Source organism: Hemitrygon akajei, chromosome 14, assembly GCF_048418815.1.
Source record: "Hemitrygon akajei chromosome 14, sHemAka1.3, whole genome shotgun sequence".
NCBI lineage: Eukaryota > Metazoa > Chordata > Chondrichthyes > Myliobatiformes > Dasyatidae > Hemitrygon > Hemitrygon akajei.
The window spans coordinates 42,840,729-42,858,943 of NC_133137.1; the positions used below are offsets into that span (position 1 = coordinate 42,840,729).

Genomic DNA, 18,215 nt, shown 5'->3' on the forward strand with positions numbered 1-18,215 from the left:
TTATATCTGCATGAAGTGCAGCAAGCTGTAGCTCTTTAGGAACCATGTTAAGGAACTGGAGCTGTAGCTCAATGATCTTTGGCTCGTTCAGGAGAATGAGGAGATGATAGATAGGAGCTACAGTCATCCCTAAGATACAGGAATCCAGATTCATAGAAAGCTACAGCGCTGAAACAAGCCATTTGGTCCATCTAGTCCTTGCTAAACTATTTAAACTGCCTACTCCTATCAACCTACGTCTGGACCCTAGCCCTCCATACCTCTACCATCCATGTATCTATCCAAGTTTCTCTTAAATGTTGAAATCGAAATTGCATTCATTACTTGCACTGGCAGCTCTTCCAACACCCTCACCACTCTCTGAGGAAAGAAGTTACCCCTCATGTTCCCCTTAAACATTTCACTTTTCACCATTAACTCATGACCTCTCGTTGTCCAACCCCTCGTAATTCAGTATACCTCCACTCAATCTTCTACATTCCAGGGAATAAAGTTCTAACCTATTCAATCTTTCCTTATAACTCAGGTCCTCCAGTCCTGGCAACATCCTTGTTAATTTTCTCTGTACTCTTTCAATCTAATTTACATCTTTCCTGTAGGTTGGTGCCCAAAACTGTGCACAGTACTGCAAATGAGGCCTCACCAATGACTTATACAACTTCAACGTAACGTCTCAACTCTTGTACTCAATAGCTTTCTTTGCGACCCTATCTACCTGTGACACTACTTTCAATGAATTATGGACCTGTGTTCCCAGATCCTACCACTCACCATTTAAGACCTACCCTGGTTGGTCCTCCCGAAGTGCAAAACCTCACAATTGTCTGTATTAAATTCCATCTGCAATTTTTCAGCCTATTTTTCCACCTGGAAAAAGTCACAAGATATAGGAGCAGAGTTAGGCCATTTGGCCCATTGAGTCTGCTCCACCATTTCATCATGGCTGATCCATTTCCCTCTCAGCCCCAATCTCCTGCTGTCTCCCCGTATGCCTTCATGCCCTGACTAATCAAGAATCTATTAACCTCTACCTTAAATGTACCCAATGACTTGACCTCCACAGCCGCCTATGGCAACAAATTCCACAAACTCATCACTTTTTGCCAAAAGAAATTCCTCCTCATCTCTGTTCTAAATGATATCCCTCTGTTTTGAGGATGTGTCCTAGGGTCTTACCCATAGGAAACATCCTATCCACATCCCTTTATTAAGGCTTTTCAACATTCAATATGTTTCAATGAAATCCCCCCCTCATTCTTCTGAATTCCAGTGAGCACAGGCTCAGAGCCATCAAATGTTCCTCATGTGACAAGCCGTTCAATCCTGGAATCAATTTCGTAAACTTCCTTTGAACCCTCTCCAATGTCAGCACTTTCTTTTTAAATAAGGGGCACAAAACTGCTCTCAAAACACTGTGAGGCCTCAGCGGTGCCTAATCAACATTGCATCCTTGCTTTCATATTCTAGTCCTCTTGAAATGAACACTAACATCGCATTTGCCTTCCTCACCACAGACTCAACCTGCAAATTAACCTCTAGGGAATCCTGCTCAAGGACTCCCAAGTCCTTTTGCACCTCAAAGTTTTGAATTTTCTCTCTATTTAGAAAATAGTCAACCCTTTCATTTCTTCTACCAAAGTGCATGACCATACATTTCCTGACACCGTATTCCAACTGCCCCTTCTTTGACCATTCTCCTAATCAATCTAATCCTTCTGTGGGTTTCTTTAACACTGCTTACTCCTCCACCTATCTTTGTATTGTCTACAAATTTAACCACAAAAGCCAACAATTCCATCATCCAAATCATTGACATATAACATAAAAAGAATTGGTCCCAATCCAGACCCCAGTGTAACATCACTAGTCAAGCAGAAAGAGCTCCCATTATTCCCACTTTTTGTCTCCTGCCAATCAGCCACTGCTTTATCCATGCTAGAATCTTTCCTGTAATACCATGAGCTGATAGCTTGTTAAGCAGCCTCATGTGTGACACCTTGTCAAAGGTCACCTTGTTTTGGTTCTAAATGCATGTCTCTCTATTCTAAGGCTGTGCCCTCTGGTCTTGGGTTCAGCCATTATATGAAACATTCTTTCCACATCCACTCATTCTAAGCCTTTCAATATTTTATAGGTTTCAATGTGAATTCCCCCCCCCCCACCATTTATTCTAAACTCCAGCAAGTATAGGGCCATAGCCATCAAATGTCCTCATACATTAACCCTTTCATTCCCAGAATTAATCCCCTGAACTCCTCTGGACCTATTCCAATATCAGCACATCTTTTCTTAGATAAGGGGCCCAAAACTGCTCACAATACTCCACGTGCAGTTTGAGGTAGAGTCTCAAACATTACATCCTTGTTTTTATATTCTAGTCCTCACAAAATGAATGCTAACATTGCATTTTCCTTCCTTACCACTAACTCAACCTGCAAGTTAACCTATAGGAAGTCCTGCATGAGGACTTCCAAGTCCCTTTGTGCCTCTGAGTTTTTAATTTTCTCCCTAATTCACTGGTCCTCATCCATCTCCTAAATCTCTTATGTGTTGGCTCCAAGTGCCATACCCCAGTAAACCGCTTCAGTTGGCGGGCTAAACCATGTGAGGGAGTGGTGTTGACACGGCACCACTGATGAATGACTTCCATGATGAAGTCACTGGCTGGGGCGGAAAGGCTCTCAGATGAACTATAACGGCCATGTGTTCACGACCAAGGTGAGCCAACTAGTTGGAGGAAATCAGATGTGGTCAAACCTGGAGAGGGATGGGCTCCGCCAGGTTTCAGATGCCTAAGACACGCTGCATGATGAGAACACCAAAAAGCTTGTCATGACAGTGCCCCGACGACTCCAAGAAGAAGATGATGATATTTAAAGCAGAGGTTGATAGGTTCATGATTAGTCAGGTAATGAAAGGTTATGGGGAGAAGGCAGGAGGATGGGGTTGAGAGGATAATAAATCAGCCATGATGGAATAGTGGAGCAGACTTGATAGGCCAAGTAGCCTAATTCTGCTCCTATATCTTATGGTCAATGGGATTTTGAGAGTGGTGGGTACATGTAATTCCCTGTAGAAGCAGATACATCAAGAATATTTAAAGAACTCTTAGATAAGCACATTGATGAAAAAAATGGAAGGCTACGTTGGAGGGAGGGAATAGATAGGTTATATGGTTGGCACAACTCTATAGGCTGAAGTGCTTGTGTTGTGCTGTAATGTTCTATGTACACACAAGTACAATTTTATGGGAAACCAATCTGTTTTCTTTGGCTTTTCAGTCCACATGGGCATAGAATACAAGACATGGAGTGCTATGTTACTAACCTTACAAAACAATAGTAATTGGTTTATTATTGTAAGGCTGGTCCACGCGGAATTTGTACATTCTCCTGGAGACCCCCAAGTTGCAGTTCTCTACCACGTTCCAAAAGTGTGTGAGTTGATAGGTTAAGTTCTCCCAGTGTGCAGGTGTGTGGTAGAATCTGGGGGAATTGATGGGATTGTGGGGAGAATAAAGTGGGATTATGAGGGGCCATGATTTTAAGATGATTATCAGAAAGTATAGACAGGATGTCAAAAGTACATTTTGTTTTTACGTAGAGTGGTGGGTGCTTGGACCATACAACCAGTTGTCAAGAAATTATACTAATTGACATATGTGAACAAATGGTCATCTAACATCTCTCAGCTGTTTTAGTGGAGATGGAACTAGTGACCCCCAAAGCTGCTCAGATATAGCCCTGAAAAATTCATTAATTGTTCGAAGATTAATGACCCTTAACAACTCTGAGGACACACTTCTAGACAATGGGAAGACATTATTATTGGCTGTGGCTAAGTAGGAACCTTCTTCCTTCTGTATGGTATTATTTTTACTCTTCTACAAAAGGGTGTTGGGTTGTCTTGTCACAGCCTCACTTCATCTGTTAATCCTAAAATTCAGCATAAAGTATAACCCTGTATCTAACTTTTGGTAATGCAATAGGGTATGTGTTAAAACTTTGGATCCAAATAACACAATATAATTAAGTTTTCCTCCTCTTCATTATGCTGCCTGACCTGCTGAGTTCCTCCAGCATTTTGTGTGTGTTACTCTGTACTTCCAGCATCCGCAGAATCTCCTGTGTTTTAGAACATAGAATGAGCACGATATAGATAATAATATTCTCATCTGGTGGAATGGGGTCTTAGCAAAGTCTAGAATTAATGGAAAATGAAGATAAACTATAAGAAGGTGTTAGTCAGTACAATTAAGTCTGCTAGGTAGAAAGAAACCACAAAACATCAAAGTGCAAAAAGGGACCAAAAGCATTGATTTTATAAGACTGATGGTCAGGATTAAGGATAACTGTAGTGTGCATTGAAACTGCAAAAAATAAAAATCACAAAACTAGAGATAATTGAGAAAGAGAGTGTTTATAGATGATAGAGATGGAGTCCAGAACAAGGGGTAAAGGAAGAGTCTTCTGCCCATTGGCTAATCCAAAGTACAAAAATATTGAATGGACTCCAGCAACCAAGTCAGTAACAAACTCCTCTCTACAAAATAAATGAGGTTCACAATGGGAAAGCAAAGATAATTCAAATTGCTATGGAGGGAAGTATAAGAGGGATGTCAGAGGTAAGATTATCATTATTTTTTTATTTTTTTTTTACAGAGAGTGGCGAGTACATAGAATACCCTGAGAGGTGTGGTAGAAGCAGATGCATTAGGGCATTTAAATGACTCTTAGCCACATGGAAGACAGAAAAACAGAGGAGGGAAACCAGAGCACTGCACACAAAATGCTGGAGGAACTCAGCAGGCCAGGTGGCATCTGTGGGAAAAAAAAAATGTACAATCAACATTTTGGGCCAAAACCCTTCAGCAAGACTGGAGGAAAAAAGCTGAAGAGTAGATTTAAAGGTGGGGGAAGGCGAGAGAGAAACACCAGGTGATAGTGAAACCTGGAGGAGGAGGGATGAAAAACAGAGCTGGGAAGTTGATTGGTGAAAGAGATAGAAGGCCATGGAAGAAAGAAAAAGGAGGGAGAAGCACCAGAGGGAGGTGATGGGCAGGCAAGGAGATAAGGCGAGAGAGGGAAAAGCAGATGGGGAATGGTGAAGGAGGGTAAGTGTGGGGAGCATTACCAGAAGTTTGAGAAATCGATGTTCATGCCATCAAGTTGGAGGCTACCCAAACAGAATATAAGGTGTTGTTCCTCCAAACTAAGTGTGGCCTCATCATGTCAATGGAGGTGGCCATGGATGGACATACAGTATTGGAATGGGAATGGGAAGTCGAAATAAAATGGGTGGCCATTGGGAGATCCCACTTGTTCTGGCAGACAGAGCATAGATGCTCAGCGAAGCAGTCTCCCAATTTATGTCGGGTCTCACCGACATACAAGAGGCCACACTGGGAGCATCAAACACAGTAAATGACCCCAACAAGCTCACAGGTGAGTGTCACCTCACCTGGAAAGGCGTTTATGGCCCTGAATAGTAGCGAGAGAGGAGGTGCAAAGGCAGGTGTAGCACTTGTTCTGCTTGCAAGGGTAAATGCCAGGAGGGAGATCAGTGGGGAGAGATGAATAGACAAGGGAGTTGCATAGGTAGCGATCTCTGTAGAAAGCAGAAAGTGGGGGGGGGGGGGGGGGAGTTGGGGTGGGAAAGGTGCTTGGTGGTGGGATCCCATTGGAGGTGGCAGAAGTTTCAGAGAATTATGTGCTGGACACGAAGGCTGGTGGGGTGTTAGGTGAGGACAAGAGGAATCCTATCTCTAGTAGGGTGGCAGGAGGAAGGGGTAAGAGCAGACGTACATGAAATGGAAGAGATGCGGTTGAGGGTGGTGTTGATGGTAGAGGAAGTGAAGCCCCTTTCTTTGAAAAAGGAGGACATTTCCTTTGTTTTAGAATAAAAAGCCTCATCCTGAGAGCAGATGCAGTGGAGGTAATTGAGAGAAGGGGATGGCGTTTTTACAAGTAGCAAGGTGGGACGAGGTAACTGTGAGAGTCCATGGGTTTGTAAAGGGCATTGGTGGATAAGCTGTCTCTGGAGATAGAGACAGTGAGATCGAGAAAGGGAAAGGAGGTGTCAGAAATGGACCAGGTAAATTTGAGGGCAGGGTGGAAGTTGGAAGCAAAGTGCATGAAATCAACGAGTTCAGCACAGTCCAAGAAGCAGCACCAATGTAGTCATCGATGTAGCATAGGAAAAGTGCGAGACAGTCACCAGTGTAGGCTTGGAACATAGACTTACAACTTAGCCGACAAACAGGCAGGCATAGCTGGGACCCATGCGAGTACCCATGGCTATACCTTTCATTTGAAAGAAGTGGGAGAAGCCAAAAGACAAATTATTTAGAGTGAGAACAAGTTCCGCTAGGCAGAGGAGAGTTGTGGTGGAGGGGAACTGGTTGGGTCTGGTGTCCAGAAGAAAGCGGAGAGCTTTGAGACCTTCCTGGTGGGCTTTGTGTGTGTTGCTCAGATTTCCAGTATTTGCAGATTTTCTCTAGTTTGTGGAGGGAAAGATTAGTTTGATCTTTGAGTAGATTAAAAGGGTGGCAAATCATGGGTCAATGTGCCTGTACTACGCTGTGATCCTCTATGTTCTATACTGTAACCCTGCCAGGTCTCACCAGACCAATTGTACCGAATCTCCTCTCACCTGTGATGTAGTCTAAGATGAGCAAAGATGGGGATGGGAACACTGGGATAGGGGAAGGTGGGGAGAGACGTGGATGATGTGGGAATGAAGTGTCCTTCCTTAGTGTGCTATGTAGAACCAGCATGCGTAAAAAAGAAAAGGCATGGCAAAACATATTGCAGTTGGACTGAGTGAGGATGTGCACCAGTGAAGCAACGTGGGTCCAAAGGCCGAGCTCAGTGATTGGGTTGGGAGGTGTTGGAGGGTGAGCAGAGGTGGCAAGCAGTCACTGGATTCAGACGCTCGTATAGTGAGACAATTTCATTTACCTGGTCTCAGGTTTCCATCAGCCACATGTATACTGACTTCAACTCAGTAGTTTCACTGTAACCTTATCTCAAAGAATTGTGTACAACTTGCTTCCACACGTAAAGTAAGCTCGACGAACTTCACCCAGACTGGAAGGTTGCACTTTGATTACTAACGTATTTAATGGTAAATGCTGTGACTAATTCAAATAGCTCCAGCCTTAAAAAAAGCCAACTTTGCAAAACATGTTTGCTATTATAGCCATTATTGATTGAATTTGCTGACCTATAATTCACACAGCCTTTATAAAAGCAACACTGATAAACCTGTCGTAAATCATTATCTCATGTAAACAGTAACAGATTAAATGGAATGCACCTCGATGGAGAACAACAGTTCTGGCATTGATAAAAAAGATTCACTTTGTAAGTGGTTCTTGACGTTCACAAAGCCCTTTGGCAGTTAAAGACTATTACTATTATTGCAAACAATTTGGAAGTTGTATAAATGGATAGGCAGGGTAAGTTGGTTAAAAAAATTATATCCTTTATACACACAATATACAAACAAGGAGTTTATGCCACAAATTTGTCCACTTGACCAGACCGAAGTATGTTGGTATTTATACAGGAGACTCCACAAACATAACCCCCCACCCTTTACATATTTATCTAATGCTTATCTACACCATTTGTCTCAACCCTGAACTGTAACAGCTAATTCAATATATTATCCTCTTCTTGGATTGAAAAAAAATCCCGATTCCTTAACTAATTTCTTTAATCTGATATTTAAGACCACTTTGGATTTTCTCACAAATAGAAACTTCATGTTACCATCCATCAAATGTAATCATCCTCTTACAGAAGGACATCTCTATGACATTGATGATCAGTCCCTCTTCCAGTGAAAACAGCTCTGGATTCTGTGGCCTTTCCTGCTCTGAATTCATGTATCATGCTGGTGAAGCCTTTTTGTGTTTGCATTTATGTAGTGTTTTTGAAATGTGGGTCCAGAAATGTGACCAGTACTACATGACCAGTTTAAACCAAGTTCTACATAGGTTCTTCAATTCTGAACCTCCATAAATGAACTCCAGAGCTGACCTTGTTAACCTGGTCACTCGTTTGATGTCTGAGTTGCCAGATCGTTCACACTTCTACCTCATTTAGAGTCCGTATTAAAGCATAATACCTCAGAATGTAGGCAGTGGTTGGGAGAAGCACAGCACATGATTTTGCAGTCGCCATGGCAGCTATTCCGGCATCACTCACTTCCTCTAGGTGGCTTATAGCAGCAGCACCAAGTTCAGCTCCAAGCTATTTAATAAAAAAGATTTATTGTGACAGCACTGACAGATTAAGCTGGATTAAAATGCCCACACCCCTATCTTCACATTACCATCACTTACAATATTTGAGGCATCAGAGGTTGTAATGAAATTCTGGACACAAACAAAAAGCCTTTAACAGGAATGATGTCCCTGTTCATCCCGCTCACCTGCAGCTGTCTTAGCCCTTTTAGTTTTGTGAATTAGCCATACTTGCTGAAACACTGATGCCCAACTCTGCCTCGCCATCACCTCTCATATCCATCCAGCCATGCCTCTCGCTATCTCCAACTGGTTATGCAGGCTGAGCAGAATTTCCTCCCCACCACTACTTCCATGGTCTAGCCTTCACATTTATCTCACGCTTGCTATGAGGCACAACCATTTGCTGTCTTGTGCCACTGGACTGTGAGCTCAGCCTCTGACCATGTTTCTGCTCCATTGCTAAAATCTCCTAATTCTGCTCATCTGATGCTACTGTACATGCTTTAGCTCCTTCAGGAAATTCCAAAGCTCCCTCCGGACAATGATTCTGAAGCTCTCCTAGCCAGCATTGGAAGTTTCAGCCAATCCAAATCTGCCACACATAACTTATTCACATGGATCCATCTCCCCATCACCACAGTTACTCTGCGACTACACCGCCTATACAATAACATTAATATCATCCTTGTGCTCAAATCTTACCATGGCCACACTCCCGACACTGTGAACACTGCCCACAAATGCCAGTCTTTCTTTCCCTTCTCCAATCTGCCAACTTCTTTGTTTCATTCAATTCTGGTCCTGTTGCTATCCCTGGTTTTCACAGGTCTGTGACATGCAGCCACTCTTTCAATTCTTTAGCTCCTTCTCTGAACATCTCTCTCTCAACTCTTCTCTCTTCTTTTGAGCTGTTCCTTGAACCTTGTCTCCTCCCCCCTCTACTTATCTCTCACCTTCTCAACTAAGCTGACTGGTGGCATCGCGATCAGAACAATGCTTTATAGCACCGGCTGTAAGGTCGGATTTGATTCACGCTGTAACTATACGAAGTTTGGATTTCACTCCGCAACTGTGTAGGTTACCTCCAGCTACTCTGGTTTCCTCCAAAGACATGTGGGTTAGGGTTAGTGAGTTGTGGGCATGCTATGTTGGCGCTGAAGCGTGGCCATACTTGTGGGCTGCCCAGCACAATCTTTGCTGATTTCATTTGACGTAAATGACATATGTTTTGATGCACATGTGACAAGTAAAGCTAATTTAATCATTAAAACCTTTCTCTTTGACTAAAGCTTTGATTCTTTTTGATGGCCAAATATCTCGTTCTGTGGCTTGGTGTCCAATTTAGTTTAATTTGCTGGGTACATTTAACTAGACTCTGATGACAGTGTCTAAAGCTTTCTTTTGGTGTCTAAAGCTTGGTTTATTAGTTATCAAGCAAGTTAATGATTTGCAGCCTGTAAATAATGGTGCTGCTGTGGGTTCATTTGCTTCACTAATGTATTCTGCTTTACCTCTGCTGCATGCATTGGATGAAGTTCATCACCATGAAAATTAATCTGGAGATTTAGCTGCTTCCCAGCCTGTAAAATGGCTCTGGTGGCATCCAGGTCAAAGACTCCTTTTTCACAGAAAACATCAATATTATCAATGTGGAATTCACCATTTGCCATCATCTCCTTCAGTTTGGGGAGCTGAACATTAATGATTGCATCCACTGCTTCTCCCATGGTCTTCCCTCTGGAAAAGGAAAATCACTTTTAAAACAACTTTATTCTGAGTGCATTTTATATTCATTCATTGTGAAGTATTTCAGTGAGTGTTGTTTTCAGTCATCTCAAAATTCTGTCACAGAAATAAAATATTTCAATGTATATTAATAATCTGAGTTTGAGTATACAGGACATCATTGGCTGTATTTTATAACAAGGACGATGTAACTCAGGAATGCACTGTAATAACGATGATAACAACGAAAGGCATAGGCTGGCAAAATGGGAAGCCACATAAAAGATGCAGTGGAACATGGGGAAGTGAGAGATGATACAGCATGGTAACAGGCCCTTCCAGTCCACTGAGCCAGCACTACCCAATTACACTAATTAACCTACTAACCCATACATCTTTGGGATATGGGAAGAAACTGGAGTACCTGGAGGAAATGCACAAAGTTCCAAACTCTTTACAGGCAACAGGAGAAATGGAACCCCAGTTGCATGCACAGTAAAGCATTACCCCGGGTAGTGTAGTGGTTAGCATAACACTTTGCATCGTTACGTTGAAGGATCTGATCGTAATTGTAGCCCAAGAAGAAATAGACTGGGGTGGGGTGGGGGGGGAATGTATGAACTCCAATCAGTAAAGGTGGCAGGTCAGGCTGAGGCTGCAAAAAAAAAAACAATAACAACAGCCTGTTATTACAGTTACTGAGCTTAAAAGCAAAGGGGTCATACTTATCTCTAAAGATGTTCTGGAACACTGAGTCCAGATTGAAAGACAGCACATTACAATAGATATCAAGTCCAAAGAAACGATACAGGTGAGGTGTAACCTTAGAAGAGAAATTTTGTAAAGAGAAGGGATGGAGCAAAAGCTGGGTGCATCCAGGTCACCCCTTCTCCCCATCTCTTTAGACTGGTCATCTTCCCTCTATCTTTCAGTCCAGATGAAAGATCTCAATCCAAAATATTATTTTGGATCATTTCCCTCCAGCCTGACCTGCTGAGTTCCTCCAGCAAGTTTGTTGTTGCACCAGACTCCAGCATCTGCACTCTCATGTCTTGCTAACTGGGATCTTGGTACAGGTCTGGAGCGCATCTAAACCATCCACAGGTGGAAAATAAAATTTACGTGACCTAATTGTTTAGCAATCAATGGTGACGTTACCTGGGGACAGAGTGAGCACCACAGTAAGTGGAGGAGATGCTGACACTGAGCTCACTTCGAGCTTTCTCAATCACCCGTAGCATTTTTGCCTCGGTGTCCAGGTTCAGACCATATCCACTTTTACACTCAACCAGAGTGGTCCCTGCTCTCAGCATACACAGTAGTCGCTCCTTCAGGCTGTTGAACAGCTCATCCTCTGAAGCCTTCCTGGTGTGTTCCACGGTAAAGTGAATCCCTCCTCCAGCATTGTGAATCTCCATGTAGGATGCTCCTGCCAGCTGGTGAACACATTGTAAAAATAAACTCAGACACTCTACAGCTCAGCTGCCTATCTTCACCCACTCTGATCCGGTTAGATCACAGGTCATCCTGGTCTGAGGAATTATATTTAACATTATCTTGTGATGCCAGTCTCCATTTTAACAGATTGGACTCAGCAAGATAGGACTTTTCTCTTTTGAACAAAGAAGGATAAGAGGTGACTTGATAGAGGTGTACAAGATGAAGAGTAATAGATACAGTGGACACCCAGAGACCTTTTCCTAGGACAGAAATGGCTATATGAGGGAGCATATTTTTAAGGTGATTAGAGGAGAGTATAGGGGAGATGTCAGAGGTAGGTATCTTTACAAAGTGAATATTCGGTGCGTGGAATGTCCTGCCAGGGATTGTGGGAGAGGCAGATACATTAAGGGCACATGGGTGGTAGAAAAGTGGAGGGTTATGTAAGAGGGATCTCAGAGCAAGTTTAAAGTATGGCACAATATTGTTTTATGTTCTATGTTCTAATATAGCAGCAGGTTAACATGAAATGGGCTAGTTGCTTATTCTCTCATTGACAATGATCTTTCACTTAGAAAGTCAATAGTGAGAGTAAGGAGGGAAAGTTGGAAAACACTGTCTTCTGCATGACTGCGCAGTCCCTAAAGCCAGATTCTCCCAAACTCCCTGCTCCCCTCCCACCCCTTCAATTACCAAGCCCAGGCCCCCACTTTTCTCGAGGCCTTCTCAGATCTCCTGATTAAAACACAAACATGGATTTATATAGTGTCTATCACAATCTATTCTGATTTTCCTAAAGCTCTTCACAGGAACTTGTGAACTGATGATGCAGGAAGTGTGTGAGCCAATGTGCATCTGCTCCAGCGAACTGCCACAAATATGATAGCCTTAGGATCCAAATACCCACGCTGGTTATGTAGAATAAGAAGCCAGTATTTGCCAGGACTCTTGATTCAAACATGCAGGATCTTGAGAGGTATTAGTTTATCATTATCATATACTGTACGCTGAGGTACAGGGAAAAACTTGTCTTGCGTACTGTTCACGCAGAGTGCAATGAAGTAGAACAAGGTAAAGCAATGACAATGCAGAATAAAGTGTAACAGCTACAGGGAAAGTGCATGTATTCTGTAAGCTCCAAGATCATAACAAAGTAGATTGTGAGGTCAAGAGTCCATCGTATTCTGATAGGAAACTATTTAATAGTCTTATTACAATGGAGTAGATGCTGTCCTTGAGACTGGTGGCATGTGGTTTTAGGTTTTTGTATCTTTTGCTTGATGGGAGTGTGGGTTATGTTGCCTGCTTACTGAGCTAGTGAGAAGTACAGATGGAGTTCATGGAGTGGAGGCTGGTTTCTGTGCAGTTTTGCCCACAACTCTGCAGTTTCTTGTGATCATGTGCAGAGCAGTTTCCATACCAAACCATGATGCACCCTAGGTTCACTGTGGCAAGGATGTTTCCTTTTGTGGGACAAAATAAAAGCAGATATTTACACGTAAAGGGTTACCTAATTAGAACAGAGATACGGTGACTTGTTTTACTTTCAATAGGGTATGAATCAAAGGAAGGTAGAAACAGAATGATGAATTGTTAAGGTAAAGACGGACAGATGATAAAGGTGGGGGTGAAAGGTAACCATGAGCAGATGAGAATGTGGAGGTAAGATCAGCCAAGTCCCTATCAGCTTTCCCTCGCTGGCTCAATTACCTTCATTGCAAATTCGTGAACCCGGTCTCCAGCCCACACGGGATGTGTGTGTGCATCCACCAAACCTATAACAAAGTTCCAGACAGAAGCAGAAGAGTTCAGTGAGTCTGGAGCTCTCTCCACTGTAGAATGGAGACAATTAAACTGATTACATTGAAGTACTGACCTGGCAGAACACACATACCACTGGCATCTATTTCTCGGTCAAAGACCACTCCTCGATACTGGGACTGGATAAGGTGTGTAGGCCCCACCGCCTCGATCAGCCCATCTCTGTAAGACAGTCAAACAATTTCCCTCAGTCCTTGGAAGCAGATAGTAAAAAAAGCTTGTACCTTTTGGGCAGATCTGACTCCTGGCTGCATCTTACCACGTTACAGGCAGTGATCCACATAAGACCATAAAACATCGGAGTAGAGTTAGGCCATTCAGCCCATTCAATCTGCTCTGCCATCCCATCATTGCAGATTTATTTTCCCCATTCTCCTGCCTTCTTCTCATAACCTTTACTAATCAAGAGCCTATCAACCTCCACTTTAAATATACCCAATGACATGGCCTCCATAGCTGTCTGTGGCAATGAATTCCACAGATTCAACACCCTCTGACTAAAGAAATACAGCTATATCTCTGTTCTAAAGGGATGTCTTTCTATCCTGAAGTTGTGCCCTCTGGTCCTGGACTCCCCCACTATTGAAAACATCCTCTCCAAGTCCACTCTGGCTAGGCTTGTCAATATTCGATAGGTTTCAACATTCAACAGATTTCTCAATCTTCTAAACTCCAGCGAGTACAGGCCCAGAGCCTCATACATTAACCCTTTCATTTCTGGGAACATTCTCATGAACCTCTTCTGGATCCTCTCCAGTGCTAGCACAGCCTTTCCTGGAAAGGGCCCAAAACTGCTCACAATACTCCAAGTTCAGTGCAACCAATGCCTTATAAAGCCTCAACATTACATCCTTGCTTTTATATTCTAGTTTCCTCAAAGTGAATGCTAACACTGTATGTGCCTATCTCACCACAGATTCAACCTGCATGAGCATCCCCATTTAGAAAACAGTCTATGCCTTAATTTCTTCTACCAAAGTGCATGACCATACACTTCCCTACACTATATTCCATCTGCCCATTTGTCCAATCTCCTTATCTGTTCCAAGTCCTTCTCCAGACTCCCTGCTTCCTCAACACTACCTACCTCTCCACCTATCTTTGTATCACCCATAAACTTGGCCATAAAGCAATCAAATCTATCATCCAAATCATTTACATATAATGTGAAAAGAAGCGGTCCCAATACCAATCCCGCCAGCACAGCCATCAATCACCGGCAGCCAACCAGAAAAGGCCCCTTTATTTTCACTCTATGCTTCTTGCTGTTCAGGCAATCTTCTATCCACGCTGGTATTTTTTGCTGTAATACCATAAGCTCTTATCTTATTTTTTAGGCACAAGTCAAAGACCTTCTAAAAGTCCAAGAAAACACCATCCACTGACTCGCCTTTTATCTATCCTCCCTTTTATTTCATCAGAATTTCCACATGTTGAACGTGGCACAGCAGCACTCAATTTGTGCACAGAAAGATCCCAGACACTGCCCGTAATTGGCTGCTAGTTCAGCCAAGGAGAAAACAGTTTCTTGTTCAGACAGCCCATAGCATCATTCCGCTTTCCGTGGGGACCAGAAAGAGCCTGGGTTGAGGCACCTCGGGGTGGGGAGGGAGAGTGGTGAGTTTCTCCGACTGACGAGATTACATTCTCCTTTAACTAGTACCGCCCGCGCCCGACAGATATTTCCATACTAGCAGTAAGCTTTTACCTTCCGATCACAAGACTGCCGCCAGGAATGAGCGCGATGTCCTGCATGTCCCCCTTGCTGAGGTATTGAGCGCCATTCCCGCAGACTAGCACAACCTGCGCGGCGTTTCGAACCAGCAGCCCGCCCGGCGTCCCCATTGTGAAGGCTTTACACCAAGTTCCGCCCGCGGCAACTCTTACAGCCGCTTCGGCAGACCCGGGACACGCAAAGACCCTGACACGCACACACACAGTACCTGACGCACTCACACCCTCTATCTCTCACCCCCACACACAGAGTCCCTCTTACATAGACCCAAACACAGTTCCAGCCCCTCTCACACAGTCCCTGATACACATACAAACAGCCCCTCCTACAGTCCTTAACACATATACATTCCCACACAGTCTCTCACACACACACCCTGCCCCTCCACGCAGTCCCAGACAAACACACACACACAACTACATTGGCAGCCAGTTGCACACCTGTTGTCTTGCACAAACATATCCCTAACCACAGTTCCAAACGTACAGTCCCAACCCCTGACCCCTGGCACACATGCCCCTTGGGTACTGTCACGGGGTCACTCCCACACTTTTTAGGCAGTGTCTGGGGACAGACAAAGATCAGTTCTGTGGGTTTCCAGGGAGCTGTTGAGGCCAAGGTGGGAAGTGCAGACTCTTCCACCAATGGGTCTGGAGGTGGAAGATGGGTCAAGCTGGTTTGAGAGATGGTGTGTCCTTTTTGTCACTTACACTGGGCCTAGTGCTCCTGATGCAGTTCTGAGGTCTGCAATACTGCACTGAATGCTCCTTCACTCTGAGTGGTTGTAAGCTGAGTGGTCCCAAGAGTTGTAGTTCTTCATGCACATTCCTGAATCAGGTTGGTTACCTCTTGCCATGACAGAGTTCACAGACAGTTCATGGCTCTTCCACTGGCTCAAAGGTTCAATTATCAAAGATTACAACTCTGAAGTTCTTCTCCAGATAGCCACGCAACCAAGAAAGAAAAGAACAGAAACATGATCATCAACCCCCAAATCCACCCTCCCCTCACAAAACAACAAACAAAAACAGAACAGGCACATCGACCCCCAAATCCCCTTCTCCCACACACAAAAGAAAGTAGAAAGATTCAGCATCAAAAAACACGATATAAAAAACTGTAAGTCTGAAAAAGGTCTATAGTCCACATTCAAAACGCAGAAAATCTGGGTAACATTCTCTGGAGCGGCAGGCATTTCCCTCTCTGGCAGCAGAGCGATCCCACCAGCAATCAAAAGGCAGTCTCCCCTCTCTGGTAACAGAGCGATCCCACCAGCAATCAAAAGACAGTCTCCCCTCTCTGGTAACAGAGTGATACCACCAGCGATCAAAAGACAGTCTCCCCTCTCCAGTAACAGAGCGATCCCACCAGCGATCAAAAGGCAGTCTCCCCTCTCCGGTAACAGAGCGATCCCACCAGCGATCAAAAGACAGTCTCCCCTCTCCGGTAACAGAGCGATCCCACCAGCGATCAAAAGACAGTCTCCCCTCTCCGGTAACAGAGCGATCTCACCAGCGATCAAAAGACGAGTCTCCCCTCTCCAGTAACAGAGTGATCCCACCAGCGATCAAAAGGCAGTCTCCCCTCTCTAGAAACAGAACGATCCCACCAGCAATCAAAAGGCAGTCTCCCCTCTCCGGTAACAGAGCGATCACCAGCGATCAAAAGGCAGTCTCCCCTCTCCGGTAACAGAGCGATCCCACCAGCGATCAAAAGACAGTCTCCCCTCTCCAGTAACAGAGCGATCCCACCAGCGATCAAAAGGCAGTCTCCCCTCTCCGGTAACAGAGCGATCCCACCAGTGATCAAAACACAGTCTCCGCTCTCCGGTAACAGAGTGATCCCACCAGAGATCAAAAGACAGTCTCCCCTCTCCAGTAACAGAGCGATCCCCAGTGATCAAAAGACAGTCTCCCCTCTCCGGTAACAGAGTGATCCCACCAGCAATCAAAAGGCAGTCTCCCCTCTCCGGTAACAGAGCGATCACCAGCGATCAAAAGGCAGTCTCCCCTCTCCGGTAACAGAGCGATCCCACCAGCGATCAAAAGGCAGTCTCCCCTCTCCGGTAACAGAGCGATCCCACCAGCGATCAAAAGACAGTCTCCCCTCTCCGGTAACAGAGCGATCCCACCAGCGATCAAAAGGCAGTCTCCCCTCTCCGGTAACAGAGCGATCCCACCAGTGATCAAAAGGCAGTCTCCCCTCTCTGGCAGCAGAGTGATCCCACCAGCGATCAAAAGGCAGTCTCTCCTCTTCGGTAACAGAGCGATCCCACCAGTGATCAAAACACAGTCTCCGCTCTCCGGTAACAGAGTGATCCCACCAGCGATCAAAAGGCAGTCTCCCCTCTCCGGTAACAGAGCGATCCCCAGCGATCAAAAGGCAGTCTTCCCTCTCCGGTAACAGAGCGATCCCCAGTGATCAAAAGGCAGTCTCCCCTCTCCGGTAACAGAGTGATCTCACCAGCGATCAAAAGGCAGTCTCCCCTCTCCGGTAACAGAGCGATCCCACCAGCGATCAAAAGGCAGTCTCCCCTCTCCGGCAGCAGAGCGATCACCAGCGATCAAAAGGCAGTCTCCCCTCTCCGGTAACAGAGCGATCACCAGTGTCTTACTTCAGTGGTTGGTAAGTTGATGGAGAATATCCTGAGAAGCAGGATTTATGAACGTTTGGAATATGCAGAATATGTCAGCATAGCTTTGTCAAAGGCAGGTCATGCCTTATGAGCCTGACTGAATTTTTTGAGGATGTGACTAAACACATTGATGAAGGTAGAGCCGTAGGTGTAGTGTATATTGATTTCAGCAAGGCTTTTGATAAGTTATCCATGCAAGGCTTATTGAGAAAGTAAGGAGGCATGGGATCCAAGGGGACATTGCTTTGTGGATCCAGAACTGGCTTGCCCACAGAAGGCAAAGAGTGGTTGTAGATGGGTCATATTCTGTATGGAGTTCATTGACCAGTGGAGTACCTCAGGAATCTGTTCTGGGACCTTTACTCTTTGTGATTTTTATAAATGGCCTGGATGAGGAAGTGGAGGGATGGGTTAGCAAGTTTGCTGATGACGCAAAGATTGGGGGTGTTGTGGATAGTGTGGAGGGGTGTCAGAGGTTACAGTGGGACATTGATAGGATGCAAAACTGGGCTGAGAAGTGGCAAATGGAGTTCAACCCAGATAAGTGTGAAATGGTTCATTTTGGTAGATCAAATGTGATGGCAGAATATAGTATTAATAGTAAG

At 44.4% G+C, this 18,215-nt stretch overlaps 1 protein-coding gene across 3 annotated transcripts in view; it reads right to left on the bottom strand.

Annotated features, from left to right (window-relative positions):
• Positions 1-15,790, bottom strand: part of amdhd1 (amidohydrolase domain containing 1) — a 36,740-nt gene extending 20,950 nt beyond the window's left edge. The window contains exons 1-6 of one of the 3 annotated variants that reach the window (XM_073065922.1): positions 15,686-15,790; positions 13,296-13,402; positions 13,130-13,194; positions 11,138-11,415; positions 9,766-9,991; positions 8,134-8,258 (exon numbers count right to left, since the gene is read on the bottom strand). In XM_073065922.1, coding sequence (XP_072922023.1) covers positions 8,134-8,258; positions 9,766-9,991; positions 11,138-11,415; positions 13,130-13,194; positions 13,296-13,311 — 710 coding nt within the window. In that variant the 5' untranslated portion in view covers positions 13,312-13,402; positions 15,686-15,790. Of the gene's footprint in view, positions 1-8,133; positions 8,259-9,765; positions 9,992-11,137; positions 11,416-13,129; positions 13,195-13,295; positions 13,403-14,630; positions 14,746-14,948; positions 15,473-15,685 lie in introns of those variants that run through there. The other 2 variants (XM_073065920.1, XM_073065921.1) reach the window with 2 other exon arrangements.
• Positions 15,791-18,215: the final 2,425 nt, after the last annotated feature.